At 46.6% G+C, this 27,484-nt stretch overlaps 1 protein-coding gene across 2 annotated transcripts in view; it reads right to left on the minus strand.

Moving 5' to 3' along the window:
* SCAPER (S-phase cyclin A associated protein in the ER) overlaps nt 1-27,484 on the minus strand; it is a 77,727-nt gene that overhangs the window by 44,613 nt on the left and 5,630 nt on the right. For both annotated transcript variants that reach the window (XM_083371491.1, XM_083371492.1), the window contains 20 exons: nt 26,865-26,940; nt 24,799-24,916; nt 24,342-24,412; nt 22,908-23,102; nt 17,928-18,028; nt 17,128-17,244; nt 16,825-16,985; nt 14,642-14,904; nt 14,264-14,476; nt 13,130-13,300; nt 11,393-11,462; nt 11,103-11,220; nt 10,124-10,235; nt 9,807-9,947; nt 7,394-7,549; nt 6,769-6,911; nt 6,337-6,418; nt 5,933-6,085; nt 5,217-5,324; nt 1,234-1,370 (listed from right to left, as the gene is read on the minus strand). In XM_083371491.1, the coding sequence (XP_083227617.1) occupies nt 1,234-1,370; nt 5,217-5,324; nt 5,933-6,085; nt 6,337-6,418; nt 6,769-6,911; nt 7,394-7,549; nt 9,807-9,947; nt 10,124-10,235; nt 11,103-11,220; nt 11,393-11,462; nt 13,130-13,300; nt 14,264-14,476; nt 14,642-14,904; nt 16,825-16,985; nt 17,128-17,244; nt 17,928-18,028; nt 22,908-23,102; nt 24,342-24,412; nt 24,799-24,916; nt 26,865-26,940 (2,706 nt within the window). The remainder of the gene's footprint in view (nt 1-1,233; nt 1,371-5,216; nt 5,325-5,932; nt 6,086-6,336; nt 6,419-6,768; nt 6,912-7,393; nt 7,550-9,806; nt 9,948-10,123; nt 10,236-11,102; nt 11,221-11,392; nt 11,463-13,129; nt 13,301-14,263; nt 14,477-14,641; nt 14,905-16,824; nt 16,986-17,127; nt 17,245-17,927; nt 18,029-22,907; nt 23,103-24,341; nt 24,413-24,798; nt 24,917-26,864; nt 26,941-27,484) is intronic.

Raw genomic sequence — 27,484 nt, forward strand, 5'->3', positions numbered from 1 at the left:
CACCCTCTGGTCCATGGAAAAACCTCTCTCCACAGAAGCGGTCCCAGGTGCCCAAAAGGTTGGGGACCTCTGCTTTAAAGTCTAGGCTGAAGCACGGATATTCCGCTTTGGGATCCTCCAAACTCTGAAACTACGACAATCCACGACATGCCCCCCCTTTTTTTTAGTCTGTTGACAAATGGCAGGTCTGACAACTCACTTTCCCTTTTTAAGATATTTCTAACTTTCTTCGTGGTGGCAGGCAAGAAAATTGATTAAAGCCAGCCTGGGGATTTGACACTCCGGCCGACGAGCTTCTATTTCTTGATTACTATTGATTTTCTTTGATACTTCATTTTAAAAATCGATAGCCGGGAAGAAAAATAGGCCCAGTTTAGACCTACTTAAACCTGCTCTTGTGCTCTGGGAGAGGGCAGAGTTTTGGCAGGGCTCTGGCGTCCAATTAGGAAGAAAGCTCTTAGCAGGTGAAAGGCACGGCTGGATCAATACGCCGCTTTCTTCCTCAATCAGAGAAAGTGGCCATAAATTAGGCTCATCAGGGCTATTTTCAAGATGTTCCTAGAGCAAATAACTTCAAAAGGTTTTTGCATTTTTTCCCCCAGAGTTTTACAGCAGCTTTTCTGAAGGGCAAAAATAAATAAATGTAAGCCTTTTCATGCAAGACTATGTGTGTGTGTGTGTGTGTCTGTACATGAAAAGACACATATACATATGTCTATCTCTATCTCTCTATCTATTCTTTTGCATGAAAAGGCTTACATTATAAATATTATATATATAAAATTACATATATATGTATATAGGCAGTCCCCGACTTACATCACAACTGAGACCAGGATTTCCGTTGTTAAGTGAGACCCTTGCTAAGTGAATTTTGCCTCCTTTTACAACCTTTCTGGCTGCAGTTGTTAGGTGAATCACTGCAGTTGTTGTTGGTCACATGGTCGCTAAGTGAATCTGGCTTCTCCCTTGACTTTGCTTGTCAGGAGGTCACAAAAGGGGGATCACGTGAGCCCGGGACGACGCCACCGTCCTAAATGCGAGTCAGTTGTCAAGCATCCGAGTGTAAGTCACGTGACCACGGGGATGCTGCCACAGTTGCAAGTATGAAAAACGGTCGTAAGTCGCTTTTTCCAGTGCCGCTGTAAGTCTGAACGGCCACTGAAACAACTACCTATAGATATGTTTATATGTGCGCGTGTGTTTGTGTCTGTGCGTTTCCAAAGCCGATACCTTGAGTTCATCCGTGCCTTCAGCTTCTTGGCTTTCTTTTTTGCCCTCTGCCTGTCTTCCCCATCTTTTACGGGCTCGGCGGGAGCTGCGCTTTCCACCACGATATCCACGATGTACTTCTTTAAGGACAGGTGTTCCTAGAAGAAGGGGGAGACAGAAAAGGTGGCACCCCACACGCTCGCTTCGGTTTCTGCACGGGGTGTTAAAAACTAGTCGGTGTCGGAATATATTTTTGCTCACGGGATGGTTGTCCCTTTAAACTGCCCAAAGGAAGCAACGGAGCCGGCATTAGCTTCCGAGCAGTTCACGCAATCGAATGTGGTCCAGATGGTAGCACTGTTTAGTATTCTCCGTGGATACAGAACAGGTAATCCTCGGCTTACAACGGTTTATTCGAAGTTACGATGGCACTGAAAAAGATGACTTGGGACCGTAGGCAAACTCTGCCCACAGCTAGGAGTTTGATCCTGACTGGCTCAAAGTTGACTCAGCCTTCAGTTCTTTCAAGGTTGGTAAAATGAGGACCCAGATTGTATGGGGCAAATATGCTGACTCTGTAAATGGCTTAGAGAGGGCTGTAAAAGCACTGTGATGCGGTATGTAAGTCTAAGGGCTACTGTTTCCTTCCTTCCTTCCTTCCTTCCTTCCTTCCTTCCTTCCTTCCTTCCTTCCTTCCTTCCTTCCTTCCTTCCTTCCCTCCCTTCCTTCCCAGTGGTCAAAATGCAGCATTGCAGGCTGACTCTGCCCACAGTCTGGAGTTCGATCCTCACCAGATCAACATTGACTCAGCCTTCCATCCTTCTGAGGTCGGTAAAATGAGGACTCCAGATTGTTGGGGGCAAATAAATATGCTGACTCTGTAAACCGCTTAGAGAGGGCTGTAAAAGCAATGTGAAACAGTACATAAGTCTAAGGACTATTGCTATCGAAGCTTAGAATCTAATGTGCACATCAAGGAGTGATTCAATTCCCCTCCACTAAGCTAAGCTTTAATCAACCAGCCGAGTCAAGCAGAGAGGGGGGTGGTGGTCCTCAAATACACCCCCCATTCTGCATCTAAACAACCAACATCCTGAATTAGGCGCCAGAAAGGAACGGAAGAAGCTCCAGAAAAATCTCCCATCCCCAATCTCCATTCTGCTAACAGTTGTAAGGCCGTCTGCCGTGCTGGCTTTAAGTGGACAGCCCCTCCATCATCCAGCAAGCTGCCACTGGCTTACGGCCAGCGATGCTCGGTACCCATCAGCCAAGCGCTTCTCCAGTTCCTAAAGCTGTCACTTTGCATTAATCTTGGGTGGAACCCGATCCCTGACTATTTTTTTTTCTTCCCAACCAGCCAAAAAAGAAGGCGGGATTACAGGCGGTCCTCAACATACGACCACAACGGAGCCCAAAATGTAGGTAGCTGAGGAATTTGGGAAGTGAGTTGTGTCCCACTTTATGACCTTTCCTGCCCCAGCTGTTCAGTGAATCACTCAGTAGCCTGGTTGTTAAGCGAATTTGGCTTCCCCGTTGACTTTGCTTGACGGAAGGTCCCAAAAGGGGACCACGTGGCTCCAAGACGCTGCGACCGTCGTGAAGCAGTTGCCAAGGGTCTGAATTCTGATCACGTGACTGCGGGCATGCTAAGAGTGAAAAACGGTCGCAAGTCCCTTTTTGCAGCGCCATTTTAACTTTCGACGGTCACCAAGTGAAGCGAGCAGCTGTAAGTGAAGGACTGCCTCCAATTCTACGTGTTTGTTGTAATCTAGGAAACGATCAGAATTTGACCTTCCAGAAATAATAATAATGACAGCTAGGAAAAAAACAACAACAAAATAGCCTGATTTGCAAATTGAAGTTGAGCAATTGTGGAGGAAGAAATCAATGTTTGTGCCAATAGTAACAGGAGCCCTTGCCGCAATACCCAAAGGGCTGCCTAGAAACGTGGGAATTTTGAGCTTATCAGACCTGAATATTCCTTGCGGGGAAAACCACGTTACTCCTCGGAAATGCCTGTATACTCAGACCTTACCTTAACAGCTCTGAGGTCCTTGGTTAGGACTTGAACTGTTAAGGTTTTACCAGTCCCAGACTCTGAATTGAATTGAAGATGGTGATGATGATAATAATAGTGGAGGAAGGAATAATAATAATAATAATAATAATAATAATAATAATAATAATAATAATAATAATAATAATAGGTAAGGACTTGATAGGTAGACAAAAATGCCAAATCCAGTCTGAACATCTGGCTAACTGTGCGATAATAACAATAACAATAATAATAATAGAGGCATGGGAATTTTGAACTTATTAGACCTGAATATTCCTTGCGGGGAAAACCACGTTACTCCTCGGAACTGCCTGTATACTCGGACGTTACCTTAACAGCTCTGAGGTCCTTGGTTAGGACTTGAACTGTTAAGCTTTTACCAGTCCCAGACTTGTGAATCGAACTGAAGATTAAACCTTAAATAATAACCATCCCCCACCCCCACGGATTTGGATTCTACACTGTGATCTTTTGTCAATAGGATTTTCCGAATAATCAGTATGGAAGCCCTGTGTGGAATTGACCTCTCCGAAGGAGTTATTTCAGTTGTGCGGCAAGTAGCTCTTACCCATTCTGGGCTTAAAACAAAAATGTGTCAAAGATCAAGTGTATGTTATCTGAAGTGTCAAGTGCAGGGGGCTAAAGGTGAAATTTCATTAGGTCAGAGGTAGTATAAATAAAAATCTTATACATCAGAGAAGAAGGGTCATTTAATATGAAGGCATCAGAGGTGAAAAGCAATAACTTTAAGTAGGAATAGTGCACTCACCTAGAGGTGCCTTCATTGATTAAAAATAAAATGGGAAACAGAGAGAAGTAAAACTAAGCTGACTCAACCACATTATTTATTCCTGTATTTTGAAATTGTACTCTTAAGTACACAAAGCATAAATGTGGCTGTTCTAGAGGGATATAAATTTTGCCCAGAGCTGTACATAGCAAGAAAGAGCAAATTATATTAAAATTCATCATAATACTTTGGCTGACGTAAGTGATTAAACCAAATTAACAAACAATGGAGTACTGCCAGGTTCCAAGCAAAATGAGGCACGTTCAGAAAAGCTCTGAGCTCTTAGGAGAGTTCCAGAAAGACATGTTTCTGCTAAATATGTCCTGCAAAGAAGAGGGATCTTGAACGCAGGGCTGGAAAAGAAGAGTTGGTCCATGACTGAAAGTTTCTTTCAGGACTTCCTTAGGAATACCTAAGCGTTAATGGATGGCGTCAAAAGACCCCATTGACCAAAACACCCATTGATGAATGAAGCACCAGGACGTTGATACAATCCACCACACCAATCCCAAAGAAACAGCAGCAAAGCCAAGTGTAGCATCCTCTAAAAAGCCACACTTCCAAAAAGCTCACAAAAGTCAGCTCCAGTTTTCCCGACCAGTTTAAGTCCCACTGCAGCCAGCAACTGGTATCTCTCCATCTTCTTGCTCTGAGTAGGACAAGGTGGCCTCAATGGAGTTTTCTCCCGCAAATGCCTCTAATCTTTTGGCTGGCCATCTAGACTTATAGCCAGCCACCTATCTCCAAATCCTCCAATTAAGGTATGTTGTTGTGTTAAATCCCAAGCTCTGACCCAGTGTTTCTCAACCTGGACAACTTTCAAGATGTGTGGACTTCAACTCCCAGTCATCTGGGAGAATTGCTGCCTGGAGAATTCTGGGAGTTGAAGTCCACACATCTTAAAGTTGTCCAGGTTGAGAAACACTGGGTCAGAGCTTGGGACTTAATACAACAACATACCTTAATTGGAGGATTCAAATGAATCTAATTCAAATCCAAATTAATCTAATTCAAATCTAATCTGCTGCCTTCTACACTGTGCTGGATTACAAATCCCTGATTCTTCAGCAATTGGATAAAGGCTGTGCAAACCTAACAGCCATTTCCTGTCGGATAACAACATTGGGGGGGTGGGGGGGAGGAGAAAAGACTTACCACTTCTTCATCGGAAAGTTCTCGGCCTTGGATGCTGCTGTTCTCCCTCACGGCATGTTGATGCTTTTTCCCCTTAATGTGGCTAAAGAGATAGACTTCCGAGGAAATCTGGAAAGGGTGCAATATTTGCTCAGTTCATTTGTGCCCAAACCTGGCAAAGCCCACCCAACATATCCTGGCTAGTTCAGCTGCTACAGGGGACCAGATCAATGGACCAGGCTGGCAAAGAGGAGATGATTCTCCACTGTCTTTCCTCCAGGCCAGATGTTGAAGCAATCCCTTCCCAATTTGCACCCTTCAGAACTGAGGAAGCCTCTTGGATGAGAAGTGAGATGTTTTCAAAAGAAAAAAAAAACCCCGAGAAAGTCCACTTGCCCTTTGGAAAGCGCATTTGGGAAAGCCACGGTTGATGTGAGAATCTCCCTGGATATCGAGTCAACCCAGCCCAATTAGCAAAGCTCAAGAGCTGACACACCTGGGCGGTGCAAACTGGGAAGGGATGCCCCAACATCTGGCTCAGGCGAAAGCAGTGAGAAGTTTCTTCTCCTCTGCAAAAACGCCTCGTCTCAGAGGATCTCTGCGAGGAAGAAACGGCAGGGCCGAGCTACTCTTCCCTCTGAGGGACCCTCATCTCGAAGGCAATCTCCGGGCACAGCTAAGGCGGCCTCGAATGGCAGAGACACACCCTTGTCTCGAGAGGCTAGTAAGAGTCCTACCAAAACATTACAGAGTGAACACTGCTTCTTGCGCTCGTAGGGTGTGAGTTTGGGCGCATAGTCTGTGTTGGCGTGTCTCCCGCTGCTTAATTCGGCCGCTTTTTCTTTCCTCTGTTCTATCTGCTCCATGTGCCTCCGGATGCTCTCGTCGTGCTGCGTGCGATCGAAAGAGAAAGGTTAAGATCCCTAGGCCGCCGATTCTCAACCTTTACTTCACCACGGAGCCCCTTTAGCTGCCCTCTGTGGCCACGGAGTCCCAAGACAACTCAAGGTTTACGTCATGGCTTTTCTTCAAGCCCTTGCAGACCCCTCGTGATGACACTGCACCCTCCCGAGGAGTCCGCGGACCACAGCTTGAGAACTGCTGGTCTAGGCCTTTCTGGAGATGTATTTCTAGTCCATACCTTCAACTGGATCTTCTTCTGGAGCTCCTCCATGGCTTCCTGCTGGGCTGCAGTGAGAGCAGCTAATCTCTCTTCCCGGTCTCTGTGCAAAGAGCAGAGACGTTGGCAAATTAAGGCACGGGAATGGATCCGGGCCTTTTCAAGAGGTAGCAAAATCCCTCCATTCATACAGTAGATCCAACATACTCCACATGGGTGGCCTCTATGTTCTAGGGTGAAACTCGTTAAACGAATTTAGCACTCGCACACGTTCCGTTTGCAAACCTTTCTCATTCGTGGCAAGTTTAAGACGGGTGGGCTTCGATTCCCAGAATTCCTCAGCTTCCGGAAATTGAAGTCCACGCATCTTAAAAGTTGGCGAGGTTGAAAAACACTGACCGAAACTCTTGGGATAAAATCAAACAAAAACTGGACGTGGTTCCCAAGGGCTACCTGGCCCGTTCCCGAGCGGCATCTTCCCGGGCCTTCTCCTTCTCCTGCCTCTGCTGCTCAATCCGAGCTTCTTGTTCTTTCCTCTTCGTTAGCAGCTCCTCCACCCGTGCCTGACGCTCCGCTTCCAAAGCTCTCTTCCGCTCCTGGGGAGCAAACAATTCGCTTGTTAAATGTAGAAATCCTAAAGGGTCTGCACAACGATAGAAAGGACAGAAGGTTTGGGATGGATGGATGGATGGAGATAGCTAGAAAATGGATGGATATAGATAGGCAATGGATGGATGGACGATAGGTAGGTAGATAGTAGGTAGACAGATAGACAGACAGACAGATAATATCATCATGTTGAGTTAGTTCCATGCAGGCTAACTCATTCTTGGGCATGGACACTTCCAAGAGCAAATCTTTTTCCCCCCCCTGCTATTTCTGTATGATTCAGAGCTCAGTAGCATTTTAGACTCAGGGAAGAACAAGGAAGCGAAGGAAAAGGAAGAGACGGGAGGGGGAGACAGGCTACCCCAACAGTGTTCCAAAGAAGGACACCAGTAAGGCAAAGAAATGAAACCATTAAACACTCCTCTCGTCTTTGTTACTGGCTTCTAGCCTTTGTGACGTGAAGTGGTACCTGGACAGCTTCATCGCGGGCTTGCTTCTCTTCCTGCCTTCGTTGGCGCTCTTCCTGCAATTCGTTCAGTCTTTGCTCGTATTCTTTCAGCTTGGACAAAACATCGTGGCGCTTATTCTGGGCTTCCAAAGTGTTTATGAATGCAATTTCGTTCACCTGCCAAAGATGGAATGGGAACCCCGATGAAAAATCGGACTGGAGCAAAATAAAAAGGCAAACGCTTTAGACATTTATGCATCCATCGATTATGAGAAATGGACTAATTTGGTTAACTTAAGCATGACCGGCTGGGGAATTTTGGGAGTTGAAGTCCACCCACCTTAAAGTTGCCAAGGTTGGGAAACGCTGTCCTAAGTGAAGGAAAGATTTGTGGCGTTCTTGATGCTCTCTGAGCTTGGCTGCTTTCTTGCAGACATTTCATTACCCAACTAGGTCACATCAGAGAAAATTGATATGGGAACGCATGGAAAGTTCTCTGGATCTGGAGCCCCAGGACAGACCCCCCTGGTGGGTCTCCAAGCAGGGAAGTGTGTTCAAGTCCTCCACGACATCATCACATCAAAGCGATTTGTGCAACGTGCTTCCTTTTTGTGCAAAATGTCCCCTAACTGGATTTCTGAGGATCCTCCCCTCTTGAGAATGAATTCACTAGCCCGGGACGGAGAAAAACCATCCCAATGCACAGGGCTTCCCTAAGCAATAGTCTACTCTCTCTCCCTCTTTAAAAGGCCTGTTCAGTTGTACCAGTTGGAGCCTTGGTGGAGCAGTGGGCTAATGCCTCCTTAAGTAACACCAGCTGCCTGCAATTAGTGCAGGTTCGAGTCCCACCAGGCTCAAGGTTGACTCAGCCTTCCATCCTTCCGAGGTAGGTAAAATGAGGACCCAGATTGTTGGGGGCAATTAAGCTGACTTTGTAATAATGCCGCTGTGGTGTGTGTGAAAGCCCTAATAAGCAGGCATATACATAGAATGAAGGCTACTGCTAAGCTTGTAAGCCGCCCTGAGTCTTTGGAGAAGGGCGGGATATAAATGGAATTAAAATAAAATAAAATAAATAAAAAATAAATATTCCATTCCCCGTTTATCTTTCTTACTCGGCTCTTGCCCCCTAACCCAAAGAAAGGCATGAGATACTTCTGTCCTGAGTTGAATACTAGATGCAGAGGCTAAACGGCCTCTTTTGACGTTATGATTTTAGTACTTCTCCTCTCACCATTTACAGCCGTGTCAAACATCCCCAGACGAGCCCAACTTTCCGCTGTGTTTGCCTAGAGTGGAACACATTTGCAGGGTGAATTTTTGCAGCTCACTGAGCGGGTGGCTGTGGGAGGGGGCAGGAAAAGAGGAACAGCTGCGAAAAGTCCCAGCCTTCTTTCTCTTTGCCACCCCCCCTCCTCCTCCCCACCAGTAGCTCTGACCCAATTAGCCGTGATCTTGGGGTGCAAAGGGCTGCGGATCTCTCGCCCTGCTGAACCGATGCAATGCTTTAGCACATCTGCTAAAGTGGGAATTATGACAAGTCGGGTTGTTAATCTGATTGCCATGGGTCACCCGGGGATTAAGGAAACCAGGGCCCGCAGGTAAAACACATGAGAGCAGCCCTCAGGGAAGGGCAGAAGCAGCCAGCAGCTAATGGACTTAGCCAACTGTGCTGTCTTAAGGACTCGCAAAGCATTAAAAACATGACTCTTCAAAAATAGCATCCGGTGTGTACACGCGCAGAGACCCTTGAAATTCTCCATCCACTGTGAAAATGAAAAACGGCCCTCATCCAAGTACAAAAATCCTGCCTACAAATCAACTCTCCACATCACCGTAGTGAAAATCAAATTTATAGGATGGCTCTGCCTACATGTTATCAAACTGACGTAGGACAGCACATTAAAAAAAAAAAGGAGTTCTGAGTTAAGATACCAAACCAAGCAAACAGCATCTCGGAGCAAAAGTTCATCTCTCTAACAACTTTTCCGTCAAATCTAAGTGGCTTATATCAAGTTTATTTCACTTGAAAATAATGTGCAGGACTGTCCCTTTGGTGGAAACAGTTCACAGGTGGAAAGTCAGGCGTCAACATCCAGCAGCTGAAAACCACACTCGGCCTTCAAAGTCTTCCTGAAAGCTTCAGGAGGAGGACCTTGATGTTGCTATCTCACTGTTTTGAAGTAACTTTGAAGACAAATGGCTTCAAAAAAGACAAACAGGCCTTCAGACTGAGGATCACTGTGTTATTGCAATTCTGAAATAGCGAATGTACCCAAGTGACTGGACTGAAAGGAAGACACCTAATACAATTTTAGTAGATCAGGGGTACACAAATTTGGACCAAAGATATATTATGATTTCTCTTGCCGGGTTCTGGACTAACTTGTAATTAGGATCATATCCATAAAATGCAACAAGAGTCTGATCTTACCTTAGCTTCTTCCTCTTGGGCTTTTTTGACAATCGCTTGCAACTGCACTTCACGTTTAAACTCTGCGTGGAGCAATTTTTCCTCCATCATCCTTCGTCTCTGATCCAACAATTCTTCTTTCCATTTTTTCACATCTTTTTCCTGCAGAGGAGAACCAAGAGTCAAACAAGCCCCCAACCGTTGTGGTTTCTTTCAGGGTGCCATTAATACGGATTGTGGTCGTAGCGATCGTAATACGACACGGTATTATGATCCCAACTTTGGGTCCCGGTTTCAGGATTGGGACATTACAAAAAAGGAGCCCTGGCAAAATTTACCCTTTCCATTAATTTCTGAAGCTTTAGAGTTTTCTCCTCACGGAGCTTCTCTCTCAGCTGCTGAGCCTTCTTCTGCTTCTCTTCGTGCTTCTTCTTCGATTCTGCAATTGTCCTTGGGAAAGAAAAGACACGGAAAACTGAGCAGCGTAAGAACAACGCAGAAGCCGCTGAAACCTACAGAACGCTGTAATAAACATTAGAGAAGGTTTAAAACAGAGCTAGAGCTTGGAGAGTTTCACAGGCATCAACGTCTCATTTAGAAGATCCCCAGTTCAATCTTCATTTACAGGGCATGATATAGTGTACCTGTGTAGTTGTACATGATTGTGATACTAATAATCACTGCTAAGATTGTTCAGTCTTCTCTTACACGAGAAGACTGGAGTTGCCTCCAGACATTTTGGATTCCAAGTCTCAGCAGCTCAATCCATATGCAGTCCAAAATATCTGAAGGTCTTACAACTTCTAAAGGTCTTCTTCAAGTCAAGCTCAACTCCTAGGGACATCCTAGGGGCATCCGTGTGGTTCTTCTTGACAACAATACCAAAGTGGCTTTCCGCTTCCTTATGCTGGGATTCTATTTCACCTTCTCAGTCTAAGCTATAATTAAGGATTTCCTTATGGTTTCCCATCCTGGTACTAACCAGGACAATCCCTGATCAGCTTCAATCTCCATCAAGGACGGTCAGGGGCTGCCAACTCCTGAGACAACACATCCCTGCTGGCTACAGGTGTAGCCCGTGGTCTTTTGTAGGCAGTGATACGAAAGTGCTCTCCCACTGTCTTCTTCTGGGATGTTTGTTTGGGGAAGGCTTTCTAATCTAAATGCAGGCTTGGGATTTCCTAGTGAGAAATTCTGAATGCACCTGAGTTGGCACAAAGTTCCCCATCTTTGAACGATCGGTATTATTGCTTGTGCGGGTTCCGATTTCACGGTTTTCCCCGAATAACGGAATCCAAAAGTTGAAAAAGTAAAGACCTCTTGCGGGACGGAGAAGAGAGTTTCTCGTGCATGTGGATTCCGTGGCCCGGTGGGCGGGCTGGTTCTTCTTCCACGATGTCGCCCCAGGAATTATTTTGGCGCCACGATTCACGAGCTGTGAAAAAAACCAGAGGATCGGTTTGGGAAGCCGAAGCTGACCCAGGGGCCGGATAGCTGGCTATCGTTGCCCGGCGGTGGTGGGGATGAGAACAGGCCCCCCCAATTAACTGGAAATGGGCCCTCTTAAAGGGAACGGTCTTAGCTCGGGTCGAGGAAAGAGGCTGTACCTTCGTAATCCGCCAGGACGTCGTTCCAATCCATGGAGATGCCGCAGACCGATATGGTGCCCAGGCTGGCCTGAAAATCCAGAATGCAAAAAGAGAAGCTCAGAGGCTCTCTAACAAGGCACAGGTGGTCCTCGACTTACAAATGTTCATTTAGTGACCGTTCGGAGTTACGACGGCACTGAAAAAAGGGACTTACGACTGTTTTTCATTCTTATGACCGTTGCAGCATCACCCCCGCCTCCTGTGGTCATGTGATCAAAATTCAGACGCTTGGCAACTGATTCAGGTTTATGACGGTCCTGGGCTCATATGATCCCCTTTTGCGACCTCACAGACAAAGCCAAGGGGAAGCCAGATTCACTTAATGACCGTGCTACTAACTTAACAACTGCAACGATTCACTTAGTAGATGAAAGAGGTCGTAAAATGGGGGCAAAACTCACTTCACAAATGTCTCGCTTAGCAGCAGAAATTTGGGGCTGAATTGTGGCCGTACGTCGAGGACCCCCTGGAGAAGGAATTCCCCTTCATCTTGCTCCTTCCCACTTTCTGCACATCGGAACAACAGCTGTGACTGGGGGTCCTCAATGTATGACCGCGATCGGGACTGGGATTTCTGTCCTAAGTCAAGTCAGACTCGGTTTATGACCGTTTCAATGTCTGCGATTAAGCTAATCGCCTTGGTGCGAAGCGAATGGCACAACTGTTAAGTGAACCCAGTTTCCCCCAAGAGGTGACCTTTGTTTTTTTGCGGGAAATTGGCAAAAAGAAGGTGGCAGATTGCAATCCCGTGACTGCGGGATGCGGCGGCCAGCCGTGAATCCTGGCTGGTTGCCAAATGCGTGAATTGCAACCACTTGACCTGGTGGGAGGGTTTTAAGTGTGATTTGCAGGTCGTTACGTCACTTTGTCTGAGGCTGTTGTAACTTCGAGCTGTCGTTAAATGGTCCTAAGTTTGAGGGTTACCTGTTAGCGAGGATCTTAACCTGTGTTCTGGCTTGTTTATTAATCACAATTACGCCCTACTTTTATTTATTTTTTTATTTTTTTATTTTAATTCCATTTATATCCCGCCCTTCTCCGAAGACTCAGGGCGGCTTACAAGCTTAGCAGTAGCCTTCATTCTATGTATATGCCTGCTTATTAGGGCTTTCACACACACCCCAAGCGGCATTATTACAAAGTCAGCTTAATTGCCCCCAACAATCTGGGTCCTCATTTTACCTACCTCGGAAGGATGGAAGGCTGAGTCAACCTTGAGCCTGGTGGGACTCGAACCTGCACTAATTGCAGGCAGCTGGTGTTACTTAAGGAGGCATTAGCCCACTGCTCCACCAAGGCTCTTTTAAAAGGCAGGGATTTGGGCAAAAGGGCTGTCTGCTGCTGATCTTTCTCTGACAACAAACCAGGGTTTGTCCTCAATCTCCGGTTTCTGAGGCTCCTTGTTCTTCTCCCAAAAGTTCCTGGTTCCCTTCAAATCTCAAGAATTCTCTAACTGGGAAACAAGCAGTTAAATTTCTACACAGTTCGGGGGGTGGGGGAAGGAAACCTCACAATTCAGAATACTTTTGTATATTTTTCCTGGCTCGGAGATTACAGAGCGAGGGCCCGGCTATTCTTCAATGTCAAGAAGTATATAAAAGCCCAGCCTTGTATTTCCAAGTCCGACCTGGGCTGGAAAAAAGAGCCGTTCCATCAATGTCAGTTTCCCCCCCCCCCATCTAGCTGAAAACTCACAGAGAAGTCGCTGTCGTTGTCCGTTTCCAGGTTGATGTCGGTGTTCTCCTCCGCCTCGATCTCCCTTGTCAGCTGCTCCTCCTCGGCGATCGCGCTCGCAATGGCCTCCTCGTTGGCTTTCTCCAAGCGATCCGCCATCTCCTCTTTCTTGGCGAGCACCTCGGCCATGGACTGTAAAAGGGAAACGGGGATCAGAAAAGCAGGCTGGGGCATCGGACAAACACCTGCCCAGGTAGGCATCACTGTTACCGCCTGAATGTTACGTTTGGCGACTCAGTGAAAGATAAAGGTGGTCCTCGACTTATAACCACTTGTTTGGTGACCGTTTAAGGTTACAACGGCGCCGAGAAAAGGGACTTACGCTTACGACCGTTGCGTCTCGTGATCCTCCTTTCCCAGCCGGCTTCTGACATGCACTGGCAGTGGGGGCAGCTGGATTCGTTTAAGGACCACTGCTTGACTGCAGCGATTCACTTAACAACCACGGGCAAGAGTTGTTAAAGGTTTTCAAAAGTTAAAAAGTCATACAATCGGGGTTCAAGTCACTTAACAATGCCTTGAAATTCAGGAGCATTCTGAACGGCGGCCATAAATCGAAGACTGCCTGCCTGCTGCCTGACTCAAGAGCTCAGAACGCTGAGAAGACTTAGAATAAGGAACGTCATTTATCACTGATAAGTAAAGGGAATTAGTGTGGGCTAAAGGAAGGGGACCATCGATTATGTTACAAAACACTGAGAAGAGGAATTAGACAAATAATTCAAGTGAAATTGGATAACCTCCACCCATGGAAGGAAGGAAGGAAGGAAGGTGAGAAAGAGCAAGGAAAGAAGGAAGGAAAGAGAGAATGAAGGAAGATGAGAAAGAGGAAGATAGGAGGGAGGGAGGGAAGGAAGGAAGGAGGGAGGGAGGGAAGGAAGATGAGAAAGAGGAAGGAAGGAAAGGAAGATGTGGGAGGGAAGGAGGGAGGGAGGGAGGGAAAGAAGGAAGGCAAAAGAGAAAGAGGAAGAAAGGAATTTACTGCAAGCAGACGGGCGTTTTTGTTTTGTGATTCTCTTTCTCTCTCTCTCTTGATACAGATAGAGACAGAGATGAGAGAGAGAGAGAGAGATTGGTGTAGATGAAGAGGTTTACATTTGAAATATCCGCAGGATCCATTTCGCTTTCACTCTTGACATTTTCTGCTTCTCCGCTTTTCGGAGCGATGGAGGTTACGTGGCCGTCCCCCTGTGGACTCTCGGCGCTGCGTTCGACATCTATGCGCACAAGCGGCAGTTCGAGAGAGGGTTGCAAAGGCCCAGCCATCTTCTCGCAGACCTTGAGGTCTTCAAACACCCGGCCTGTGAACTAAGGTGTGACAGAGGGGCAGATAAGGCAGCGAGATACTCAGTCGATCCAAGCTCTTGTTTAAATGGCTCGAGGCGATTCCCTCCTTTGATTGATTTATTTTTCTCCCTCCAAATCTCCCTTTTCTTTTTTCGCTCCTTCTCGCGGCCCACCAGCCGCTCTCACCTGAGTCCTCTCGGCGAGGGGATGCTCACTCTGAGGGCAAGGGTCTTTCAAGAGGGGATCTGCATTTTTCGGCGTGCCGCCCTCGGTCAAGGAACCCTTTTGTTTGTTGGCCGGCGGGCGAAGAATGACGTTTTCTTTGTCACTGTCATCCTTCACCTGGGATAATTCCGCAGACGACGTGGCTTTGGGTACCGAAGCGGAAGATTTGGACCGAACCGGCCTCCCACGCTGGACCGTCTCCCAGCCTTCGGCATCCCTCCGCTCTGCATTGAAAAGCCAGCCAAGGGATCAGAAGGGAAACTTAGCAGGGGGAAATGGCGTTTGGGGAAGAAAACCTTTTGACACATTTTGTCTTCGCCGTTGTTAGGCAAGGGAGTAAAAACAAAGCTGGGCGGTCAGTGGGCACTAAAACAAGGCGTCCGTGAATATTTCACGGGATTATTTTGACAATTCTCTAAGCACCTCCCCGCCCTCTGCTTCCTCTTGTGTTACATGGAAGTGACAAACCATCTGTTGGGCTGAGCCCCCACCCTGCCTAAAAGCCATTTAGAGGTTCTGCCTTTCAAAGGAGTCCATCTGGAAGAACTGCCCGGTAACCCTGTTAGTGACAGGGCAGGACCAAGTCACAGGAGACCTGCTGAGCTGGGAGTTCCTTCAACTAAACCCTCCATTTAAAAGGCCGCCATTCTCCTGCGAGTGGGTGGGGGGGGCCTTCTTCCCTTCTCACTGAAACAGCCTCCGTCCATTCAGGGAGGGAGGGAGGGAGGGGACAGAAGGAAGTAAAGGAAGGGAGGGAGGGAAGGGAAGGAGGAAGGAAAGAAGTAAAAGAAGGGAGGGAAGGAGAGAGGGAAGGAGGGAGAAAGGACGGAGAGGGAGAGGGAGGGAGGGAGGAAGGAAGGAGAGGGAGGGAGGGAGAGGGAGGGAGAGAGAGGGAGGAAGGAAGGAAGGAAGGAAGGAGAGGGAGGGAGGAAAGGAGAGGGAGGGAGGGAGAGGGAGGAAGGGAGGAAGGAAGGAAGGAAGGAGAGGGAGAGAGGAAAGGAGAGGGAGGAAGGAAGGAGGGAGGGAGGAAAGGAGAGGGAGGGAGGGAGGAAGGAAGGAGAGGGAGGGAGGAAAGGAGAGGGAGGGAGGAAAGGAGAGGGAGGGAGGAAGGAAGGAAGGAAGGAGAGGGAGGGAGGGAGGAAAGGAGAGGGAGGGAGGGTATCAAAATAAAAAAGAGCTTTCTCAAGCTTTCATAATAACGAGCAAATGGATTTAGGTGACTCTTTATGTGCTAAGCAATTTACTAACCACCGTCATGTCACATCAACCTCCCCCCCCAACGCTCCATATACTTCCGCTCTGCGATTACCGTGCCGGCCATCTCAAAAAAAAAAAAAAAAAAAGGAATTATCCATTTGAAAAACACAGAGGAAACGGCACCCAACCTTTCCAGGAGGCTGGAACCCTCCATAAAAGGCTCCATCGCTGGAAGGCGATGAGTTTGGAAAGACGCCAGACCCACCGATTAAAAAAAAACCCAAGAAGCCAGGGAGGGTGTGGGGAAAGAAGTGGGAAGGGGCCCCTCCCCCCCCTTGGGATAGAATCGCTCAAGCGAACGGCTTGGACAGGGAAGGAGGCACAAGGCATTCACACAGGACTCTTCCGTTGAACCGAGGGAAGCTGATTTCCGACAGGGAGGGGGGATGCATTGCTGACCCCTGCAAAAACCTCCCCAGTCTTCCGATACAAGGTGCTTCCGAGGAAAGGCATATCTTGAGCAGAAGAAACGACGACAGGATTAGGGGCTCACCTATATTCGGAAAAACAAGCTATCCATTATCGCTTTTAACGTAGTTCTACTCCCTTTAGTTGCTACACACCCGGTCTACCTATCGGCTTTGTCTCAAAGACATTAGCTACACACGCCTCTAGTGGGGCTACTGCTAAGCTTCCCATAGTCTGGAATTTAAACCTTCCCGAGCTGTTTTTAAACTAGGGATCCTAGATGGTGATGTTTTAAAAAAGCAAAGATTTATTTATTCCCCCCCTCCCCTTCCTCGTACTTTCTATGACCACAAGGTTTTCTCTTTTAGATAGGATTTTCTAAAATGCAGACTCTATTTAATTGCGGGCCTTGCTTTGAAAGGATGGGGGGTACCAAAACAATGCTGACCGAGCCGGACAGGGGAAAAAAACAAACTTGCCAGTTCTGCGGGACGGCTTCTGCGCTGCAGGGGGGCCCTGGCCCTTGGCTGCCGCCTCCTCCGGACGGGGAGCTGTTCCTGGGTGGCTGGCTTTGACCTTGTCTGCCCAGCTGACCCCAGAAGGACTCAGCCGGTTCGAGGTCACTGCCGCAGGAGGTCCTCTAAGGATTAAAACAACAACTCAGGATCCCCCAACCGTTAAAACGATTTTACCATGTTCTAACCCAGGGATTGCTTCCGTTTGGCTGGTTGTAGCCCATCCGTCTCACCCCCGAAATAGTAAAAGCTGTTCGATTTGCATACCCAAAACTGAGACTTCTTCGGGCATTGGATGTCACGCCGATTCTGTCGGTCGATGTGCTGGGAATAACATGACGCCCCGGGGACATCTTCTTGACTTCCCACGCTAGCGAAGTTGGCCTGAAAACGATGGAGAATAACTCAGCAAAGAAGTCGCGTTCTTTCCGCTGAGAGCAACAGCCTGGAGGATCCTCCGTTAGCCCAAGGCTGTCTTGCTCTTTTTACTTCTCTGATGACATTGCCCGTTGTTTTCTTCTTTCCACACCCAGGGAGCACTAAATATTTGAACTTGATGAAAGAAAGAAAGAAAGAAAGAAAGAAAGAAAGAAAGAAAGAAAGAAAGAAAGAAAGAAAGAAAGAAAGAAAGAAAGAAAAAGAAAGAAAGAGAGAGAGAGAGAGAGAGAGAGAGAAGGAAGGAAAGGGAAGGAGAGAGGGAGGAAAGAAAGGAAGGGAGGGAGGAAGGAAAGGAGGGAGGAAAAAAGAAAGGAAGGAACAAAGGAAGGAAGGAAGGAGAGGGAGATAGGGAAGGAAGGGAGGGAGGGAGGGAGGAAAGGGAAGGAGGGAGGGAGGAAAGGAAGGAAAGGAGGGAGAGAAGGAAGGAAGGCAGGAAAGGGAAGGAGAGGGAGGAAAGAAAGAAAGAAAGAAAGAAAGAAAGAAAGAAAGAAAGAAAGAAAGAAAGAAAGGGAGGGAGGGAGGAAGGGAGGAAGGAAGGAGAGGGAGGGAGGGAGATAGGGAAGGAAGGAAGGAAGGAAGGAAGGAGAGAGAGAGAGAGAGAGAGAGAGAGAGAGATCTTTCCCAATTACCTGCTTTGAGCATCGGCCTTCTCCAACTTCTCCTGCAACTGAATCCAGTCTATCAAGGCTTTGAAATCCCGCACATAGTTGTCTAACATCATCAACACCTCCTAGAAAGAAGAAGAAACTTTATCAAAAGAGGAGCTTAGCACTTTAACCACCCACAAAATAAATCAAGGAAGGAATAACTCAGGGGGGGGGGGGGAAACAACAATACGAATAAATCAATCCTCCTAGAGGCAAGGGCGGTAGGGATAACTCCCTCTGTGCAAAGTGGCACAACTCTTATCCAGTTCTTGATTGCACAACTTGTTCAAGTCAAGCACATTCTGTCAGCTGCTAGAAAAAATGGAGTATCGAGAACGATGGAGCCGTCACAATTTCAAAGGTTGGGCTGTTCCACCGCTTAAAGATTGTCTTGGTCAGAAAATTCCTTTATTTTGAATTTAGATCTCTCTCTCTCTCTCGTTTCCACCACTAGTTCTTGTCCTCAAGCAATGCAGAGAATAAACCCGCAGCCTCTTTCAAGGACGGAAGGAGTTCTATTGGGTTTCCTCTTAGCTTCCTCACCTCTGGGCTAATATTGTTTGCTTGATGGTATGCGGGACACGCTCTGCAGGTGCGGTCCTTGGAAGCTATGTTTGGCCATCAAAGCAGGGTGTGTGTGTGTGTGTCTAAATGAGGTGGCCTCAGAAGGGCAGGCCTCTTTGGGGGCAGATTTTAATAAGGCCAGGCACCCCAAAAGAAGTTGCTCATCGCCCCAGGTGTATAACTAACGAAATGTAACTGAGCAAGGAACTGCAAAAAGAAAGTTTTTTTTAAAAAAAAAATCCCTGCCTAACAATGTGCAGCTTCTTAGCGCCGAGCTCATCCGAGCAAGATGCAATTATCTAACCAGGACTGACAAGCGCGCCCCAAATTACACTTAATGGCTGAAAGAAACTTATTTCAGCAAAAAAGGCTTATCCCAACGCGTCAGCGCAGAAAAGAGCGGGCAGCCGTAACACAAGTCCTACGTGACAACTCAGACGAGGGGCTGGAGCTGCCTCTTCCCCACCCACCCACCCGCACCGACGCAAGGAGGCCCGTCTTCCTCCCCGAAGCGACGAGGCCCATTTTGTCGAAACAAAAGTGCCTCTGAAAACCCCTCGTTGCCAGCATCCTGATAACGGCGTATGGATGTCCAGCTAAAATTACCAATTACTTTGCCAATTGGCTGCGACGGATTCGATTGGTTTGTAATTCAGGCTCGTGAGCGGCGCACCCCGCCGGACAGTTGGCGCCATCCCTTTTGTGGAGATGACACACAATCCTCACACACGGGGCTCTGGAGCCCTGACCGTCGATATGGGTCTCCTCTTTACCCACCGACGTGGCAGATGTCACCTCCGCTGCTGAAGCAGGGGAAATGCTGGACCACTTGGGAAGGGGTTTTTCTCTCTCTCTCTCTCTCTCTCTCTCTCTCTCTCTCTCTCTCTCTCTCTCTCTCTCACTCTCACTCTTTCTCACACACAAACCTTTAGAGGGCAGCTTGCTTTGCTCCTATTGTCCCCACCCTTGAGACAGGACTCCAGGAGTCTCCAAGGTCAAGTACCTCCCTATCGCAATTCTCCGAGAGGGAGAGAGAGAGCGAGGGCTGAGATGCTAGGAAAAAACTAGAAATGATGCCTGTCGTCAGAAAGCTTTTTTCGGCAATCTTATTATGCCCGTTTAGTCAAACGGGGGTCTCGGCGGAGGCCAGAGGAATTGAAAAATAATCAGCTGCTTTGCTAAATTGCAACGGTGGTGAGAAGGCAGCGTTGAATTTGAGCGGTCCTTCAGTCCCATCTGGACTGCAAGTCCCAGCATCTGTCATTATCGGCTGAGGTTCCAGCAACATCTGGAAGGCTGCAGTTTCCCCACCGCATCTTACACCGAGGCAGTCTGGTGTAGTGATTAAGGTTCTGGACTAGAAACCAGGAGACGGTGAGTTCTAGTCCTGCCTTAGACGTGAAAGCTGACTTTGAGCCAATCACCAGGAGACGGTGAGTTCTAGTCCTACCTTAGGCATGAATGCCAGCTGGGTGACTTTGGGCCAATCACCAGGAGATCATTTTGGACAAGATTGCTGTCTGCACTGGAAGAAAATTATTTAAAAGCCACACAACGGTTGTAAAGATCGGCACGTATGTCTAATTGTATTTTCCCTCCAGACACGGGTTGACTAACCAACTGCTTTTAAAAGCTGCAGAGTATTTTTTTTTATTGAAAACGACGGTTAAAAGTAAATTGGTACGATTGCGCAGGAGCTGTTACAGATTCTCACCAAAACCGTGTATCCCGGTAGGATGAAGGTTTCCAAAATGCATCTTTGCGCTGTAGGAATTCCACACGGTTTTTTAAAAACCTAACTTTGGTAAACAAAGTAACGGTTGGACAATCCTGCCGCTCTCCCCTTTCCAACTCTTTTCAGAAACAAGGGTCTGTTTTCATGTTTCAATGTTTTGAAGAAGTCTTGGCCGCATAATATTTCCTTCCCAGCATAACATGAGTGGAATCAATGCAATTTTTGGATGAGGTCTTGGATCTGCAAAGATGTCATACAAATAACGTACTAATTCGTTCAGCCATAAATATTTAGAAAATCGTAATCTAATTACCCAGCAAGGCAATCAGACCCAGTCTTCTTTTTTTTTAAAAAAAAATCATTGGGGAAATTTCCTGAGTGAGAAAACCCTGGCCAGAGTTTCTTTTCTTTCTTTTTTAATGTGAATTAAATTGTATTAAAACGACAGCCGGCTCGAAAGCCACAAGACACTGTTTGTTTTCCAAATTCACTTAGGATTTTCATTTGTACACTAATCTTGCTGCTGACTTGGCAGTCTTTTGTGGCAGTTGAAAACTAAATATTCATGAGAGAATGAAAACCCTGTTTTGTGCAGAGACGTTTACGGCTTCCAGAACTGGGAGAAGGGGGGGAAAAAAAACTCAGTTAAAAGAGGAAAACTACCATCAGTCTCTAAATTTTGACAACTAGTTCTCGACTTATAACCGATCGTTTAGTGACCGTTCAAAGTTACAACGGCACCGGGAAAAGTGACTTAGGACCATTTTTCACACTTGTGACCGCTGCAGCATCCCCAGGGTCACGGGATTGACATTCAGATTCTTGACAACTGACTCACATTTATGACGGTCGCAGTGTACCGGGGTCACGTGATCCCCTTTTGCAACCTTCTGCCAAGCAAAGTCAACGGGGAAAGCCAGATCCACTTAGCAACCAGGTTACTAATTTAACCACTGCGGCAAGAAAAGTCGTAAGAACTCGCTTAGCAAATTTCTCACTTAGCAACGTACATTTTGGCCTCCGCTGCAGCTGTAAGCCGAGGACCACCCATCTTCCTGACTTTCCCCAGCCTTTATTTAGCCATTGGTAACCTTCCACTTAACTGAGAGAATGCCACCTGAGAGAATCAACCTATTGTTCCTGGGAAGAAAAAGCAGTTTCCCGCTGAGCTGGGAGGAAAACGCAGCACAGCTACCATGGGCCACGGACGACGTGTGTCTGTTTTCCATCAGAAGTTAGATGAGGAGAACTAACTTATGACTAAGACCCACCCAGATGTTGTTTACACCAGGCCATCAATCAAACTCCCTGGCTCGCCACCGGTTAAGGAGGAGAACGGTCTCTGCAGGCGAGGAACAACGCGGGAATTAGGACACTGAGCAGGAAGCCCAGCAGAAACTCAACAGTGCCCCCTACAGGAAAAATGGAATATTGAAGGAGGGAAGCCCCTGGATTGCCCAATCAGTTTGTGCATCCAGGAGACCCAAGTCTCTGTTCGTCTCACACGGACGCAGAAAAAGAACGTGCGCAGAGTTGAGAACTAACAGAAGACGATATTCGTAGCTCAGGGTTGAAAGGTGACGTCTCTAAGCTGGGTTGTTTGCCTTGCAGATGTTTCGTGACCCAAGTAGGCAACCTCCTCACTGGAGAATTAATGCATTTTTATAGAGTATTACGTTATTTTGCCTGGCACTTTTAACACTGGTCTTTTCAGGTTACTGGTTTTAGCAGAACTTGGCTGATGTTGATATTATGTCTATGTTTTAAACATGATGAACCCCGTGTAGCTGATCCTATACAAAAATATGGTCAGAGTGAAATAGCACAACTCAAAAGTAATTAATAATAATCAAGGAAAAAGGCATAATTTTCATTAAAAAGAAAAAAAAACCCTCTTTAATTTCCAAAGGAGAGAATGAGTCCGTCTGTGCAGGACTACCCCAGTGGCACATTAAATTTATTTATTTATTTATTTTAATTCCATTTATATCCCGCCCTTCTCCGAAGACTCAGGGCGGCTTACAAGCTTAGCAGTAATGGATTTAATCCGTGGCTGAGAAGACACAGCATATTAAACTAGCATCAGATAAACCACATTGCAGCTTCTGAGGTTTGGCTTACTAAGTGTATTATGATTAAGCCACCACAGCACACTATATTTTACGTAAACCCAGATAATGAAAGCTTAAAGGACAGGACAGACAGTGCCCATTTAGTGACTGACTCACAGAACAACTGTTCAGTTATGATGATGATGGGAAAAGTCATTCTGCAACCAATTCTCGCGTCGTGACTTTTGTTAAGTCGGTAAAGCAAAGCTGAAGTAAGGTCATAAGCGCAACTGCATTTTCACTTAGTAGCTGCTTTGCTTAGTGGCCAAGTTGCCAGTCCCTATTGTGGTCGCTAAACAAGTACCCTGTAAATCTGCCGGTTGAGTAACAGCGCAGCTGTAATTACCATTTCTCTTACCTTTCAAGTTTCTTACTTTTAACCGAACTCGTGCCAAAGAACTGAAGGAAGGCATTGTTGCACCAGTGTAAAATAGTTCAATAAACACTTTTTTTAAAAGCAAAACGGTGTCCTGAGAGCATCCAAAGACAAACCACGATGATCAAGCATCCATTCCCCCCCACCCCCCTGCGGACCAATCAAGAGAGCCTTACTTTGCATTCTACCACACTTTGATCTGATTCGCAAGTGACGTAGATTTCGTCCACCGCACGCCTTAGATTGTCAAAAAGGAATGCCCAGTATCTTGCACGGAGGTCCACTTTCCGTGGCTGCCGTGTCTTGGTGGGGCTTTTATAGAAGCTCTTCTCCCCCGAGGCTGGTGTGATTTTGCAATCTGATGCTGTGCCCTGCAAAGGAGATTCGAAAAGCACACCCGTGTGCTAAACAAACTTTACTTTTAAAAAACGTAAATCTCAATTGTTCAGGTTCACCCCTGAGACTAAGCGACTAAGCGTGATTTGTAAAGGTTCATGGATCACCTCTGTGTTTCTCAAACGTGGCAACTTTTAAGACCTGAGGATTCCACCTCCCAGAATGGGGCACGTGCTTGGAGTATACTGGTGTTTTTCAAAGCTGGCCACTTCGAGAGGCATGAGCAACTCCCAGAATTCCCTGTGCATGAGAGGTGAAGTCCACATGATTTAAAGGGGCCGCCTTTAGAGAAACCCTGATTTCAATCGAGCAAACCACGGATCCTGGAGTTCCGTGCAAAACTATGGGCTTGAGAGCTTTGTTATCACTGCAAGCAGAGGCTTAACCCCAATCCAACCAAACATATCCGATCATGGTTTAGCACGATGTATAAACCCAGCTTCCTTGGCTTAGTTCAGGGGTGTCCAACCTTGGCAACTTTAAGATTCGTGGACTTCAGCTGCCAGAATTCCCCAGCCAGCTGTGTTGAAGTTCACAAGTCTTAAAGAGTTGCCAAGGTTGGACACTCCCGAATTAAACAACAGGCCCTAATCAAACCAACACAACGCACGATCCCAACCTGTTTAAGCACACCAGGACTTATGGAGCTTAAGTGCAGAGACATTTGGCTTTCAAGTTGATTATTTAAGATTATTTAAGAACTTATTTCAGGTTGTTCAAGATCTGGCTACTAGCATGGTCTTAATGTATGGAAATTAATCTCCTGTCAGCTGGCCAGGCCTGCTTATTACAAGACCGTCTGTCCATTAGGGGAATATGGTGATCATTTTACCGTGGGGGGCTTTCGTTTTGTATTTAGTACAGTCCAACTACTGATGCGGAACAATTGGGCGTTTGTGTTACGGTGGCCTTTTTCACTCCCAGGATAATTCAGAATGCTAGTGTCACTGTCTCCCTCTTCCCCAGAGGGTGTAAAAGGACCCTCTGGACATATGGATGCTCTTTTGAAGGATTTGTTTCTCCCTTTCTTTTTGGCTGATCATTTAAAATCTACCCCCTCGTTAGCTGCACGGGCAATGTAACGCTTTAGCGGTATGATTTTTTTAAAGAAAATGTAAAATGTGACTAAGTGCATTTATTTAACCATTTGCAGCTTTCAGAAATTAGCGTCGTTTCAGATGCTTGGACGTTATACAAAATAAAAAAGCACAAACCTGTTTGCTAATTTTGTGTGTTCCTTGGTTTATCCTCTTTGATTTTGCCCCCACCTGCCACTTCGGTTTTCCTGTAAAAAGACGAACTTTTCTTAATAGAAAGATTTTTTTTTTAAGGACTGAAGAGTGGAGATTCGTGCCCCTATCTCCGCCAGGCTGTTTCCAGGGTTCACAGGTGCCGTGCTGTCCTTTCTTTTAACTGTGGTTTGTTGAACAGGCCACAAAGGCTTGAAGCCATTAATCACGGCTCGGAACTCAGGGTTACCCTGCACCAAACCCAAACCGTAACCGCAAAAGTTAGCTGAGGTGATTTAGCACGGTGTTTTTCAAACTTGGCAGCTTTAAGATGGGCGGAGTTCAACAGTGGTTGACAAGGGAATTCTGGGAGTTGAAGTCCACCCATCTTAAAGCTGCCAACTTTGAGAAACGCTGATTTGGTTAAACGTCAAGCACATACCATCCTCCTCCTTGTTCTCCAGCGGCACGCTCCAAGCAATCAGGTTCCTTGCAGCACGGCCCTCTTCGGCTACAATTTTCCTGACTTTGTCGTGACTGTTGGAGCGTTGGAAAGAAGCCTGCAGAAGGGATCAAAAGTTTCAGAGAACTGCCCCCGACTTCGTCAATTCCGTGAGCTGAAGTCCACCCGTCTTAAAAGAGGACATAGCTGCTCACCCCTGAATTAAAAGGGTTGGGTCACTTCTGCCTCAAGAGGCTTGAAGGAGCCAGGAGTGGAAACCTGAGACTGATCACTGAAAACGACGCCCTGCCTTTGCGCTCAAACAGAGCTACAAGCAGCTCCTGGGATCACAGGAGCAGGTAACTTACATCTCCTCTCGGCGTGACCGGATGTGGCACACGGCAAAGTCGGAAAGAGTTTGCTCTCGCCCAAAAGAGAATGCATCTTGGATGGAGCATCCAACCATTTTTATTTTTTTCAACCACTTGCGGCCAGGCTTTCCTTACAAGATACAGAATAATAGAGTCGGAAGGGACCTTGGAGGTCTTTTAGTCCAGCCCCCTGCTCAGGCAGGAAACCCTATACCATTTCAGACAAAGGGCTGTCCAATCTTTTCTTAAAAGCTTCCAGTGTTGGAGCATTCACCGCTTCTGGAGGCAGGTTGTTCCACTGCTTAATTGTTCTCACTGTCGGGAAATTTCTCCTTAGTTCCAGGTTGCTTCTCTCCTTGGTTAGTTTCCATCCGTTGCTTCTTGTCCGGCCGTCTGGTGCTTTGACCCCCTCTTCTTTGTGGCTGCCCCACCAGCTCCTTGTTGGCTGGTGAACCTCAAGTGCAAGACCTTCAGGGCTAAAAGCCTCGGTTTCCCCATCGTTAGGGTGAAACGACCCAGATCTGCAAGCGGCTGTCCTTTTTAAAAGAAGTTTTCAGGAAAAAAAAAGCCCGGCAAATGTAAACAGTGCAAGGTCCTGTGGTTTGTAAAACTCTGGCAAAGTGGCGCGCCGGATTCTGAAAGATGCATTAAAGCCTTTGCAGCAGCAGACCACAGTCTTCGTGGAGGCAAATCCAGAACAGATCAACTCTCTGCGTAGATGACAACTTTCAGATACCTACGGGTGCATGTGTGTGTGTGTATATGTGTTTGTGATGTCCTCAAGGGGAAAAAGTAAAACTTAAAAGCTTAGTTGTCAGAGGCAATAATTCATATTGCTCTTCATGATTACGGAAAAAAACCCAATATTATTTAAAGAGGTGACGATAAAGGCATTTCCATCAAATTTCATATCTTCGGAGGAAAATGCTATTTCCAAATCTGCTATTCTGCATTTCCACGCTTATTTGGCATCAACGAAATGGTCTAGGCCAAGGGTCTTCAAACTTGGCCCTTTTATGATGTGTGGACTTCAAGTCCCAGAATTCCTCAGCCAGGCACGTTTCAATTCTGGGACTTGAAATCCACACGTCATAAAAGGGCCAAGTTTGAAGACCCCCTGATCAAGACACATTATTTTCAACTTTTTACTACATCTCTTGAAAATGTCACTGTTTCAGTATCATAACTGCACTGGACCAAATTCTTCAAATGCCTTATTATAGGTAGTCCTCGGATTAGGACCACAACAGGCACCAAAATTTCCATTGATAAGCAAGGCGGCTGCTAAGTGGGCTGTGCCCGATTTTTACAACCATGTTTGCCATGGTCATTAACTGAAACACTGCGCTTGTTAAGTGGATCATGCCGTCCTTAAGCGAATCTGGCTGCACCCAGTGACTTTACTCGGAAGCCGGCTTGGAAAGTCACAAACGGTGATTGCACAACCTTGGGACATTGCAACGGTCGTAAGCGCATGCCAGTTGCCAAACACTCGGAGTTCCATCACCTAACTGTGGGACTGCTACTATGGTCGTAACTGTGAGGATTTTCTGTTGTTAACCTGGAACGGTTGCTAAACAAACGATTGTAACTCAAGGACTCTCTGTATATGGTCACAGTGGGGAGTAAAGCCTTTACATGTCACCCAACTACCAAAACATTAAGAGGCTGATAAGACTGTCATGAAGGACTTACCATCAAATTATATTTGTCCTCTGCATCAACAGATTCACTGATCACATTTTTGGCTGAACCCATGAAGTCGTCATAGCTGTGTAACACACAAAAAAACAGGCATTTTTAACACAGAAGCGATGAAACAGGCATACAGTACTTCTTTCCGGGACACGGAGCGTCACAGAACATTTACAGCAAAGGCACAGAACCTCTCTGAAGCCTTGGCAGCAACCTGTAAATTTGCCACTCTTTATTTTTGGTAGCTGCATTCTAATTACACCAAATTAATTCAAGTGTAAATGACCCCAAAACAAGGCTGTTGCTTGTGACCTTCCCTATGTTTTGGATTGTTCAAAAATTCCAACGCAGCCCTCGGCTTGCAAAGGGTTCTGAACCTTTCGCGTCCACCATGCAGTGAATTCAATTATTCTGCTTTGCTGGGGAGCAGATAATTCCTTCAGACACCACCAGACTGACACAACATTACTTTTAAGCTAGCATTATTGGGGACCGGAAGCCGACCTTGTTGAGACAAGCACATCTGAATGGTTATTTTAAAAGACTTGGCGAACTATCTCGCAGAAAACCCAAAGTAATTTCACAGGAACTTCTGGAAAACATTTAGCGTATTGCTTTCA

The sequence above is a fragment of the Vipera ursinii genome (genome assembly GCF_947247035.1).
Source record: "Vipera ursinii genome assembly, chromosome: 11".
In the NCBI taxonomy this organism is placed as follows: domain Eukaryota; kingdom Metazoa; phylum Chordata; class Lepidosauria; order Squamata; family Viperidae; genus Vipera; species Vipera ursinii.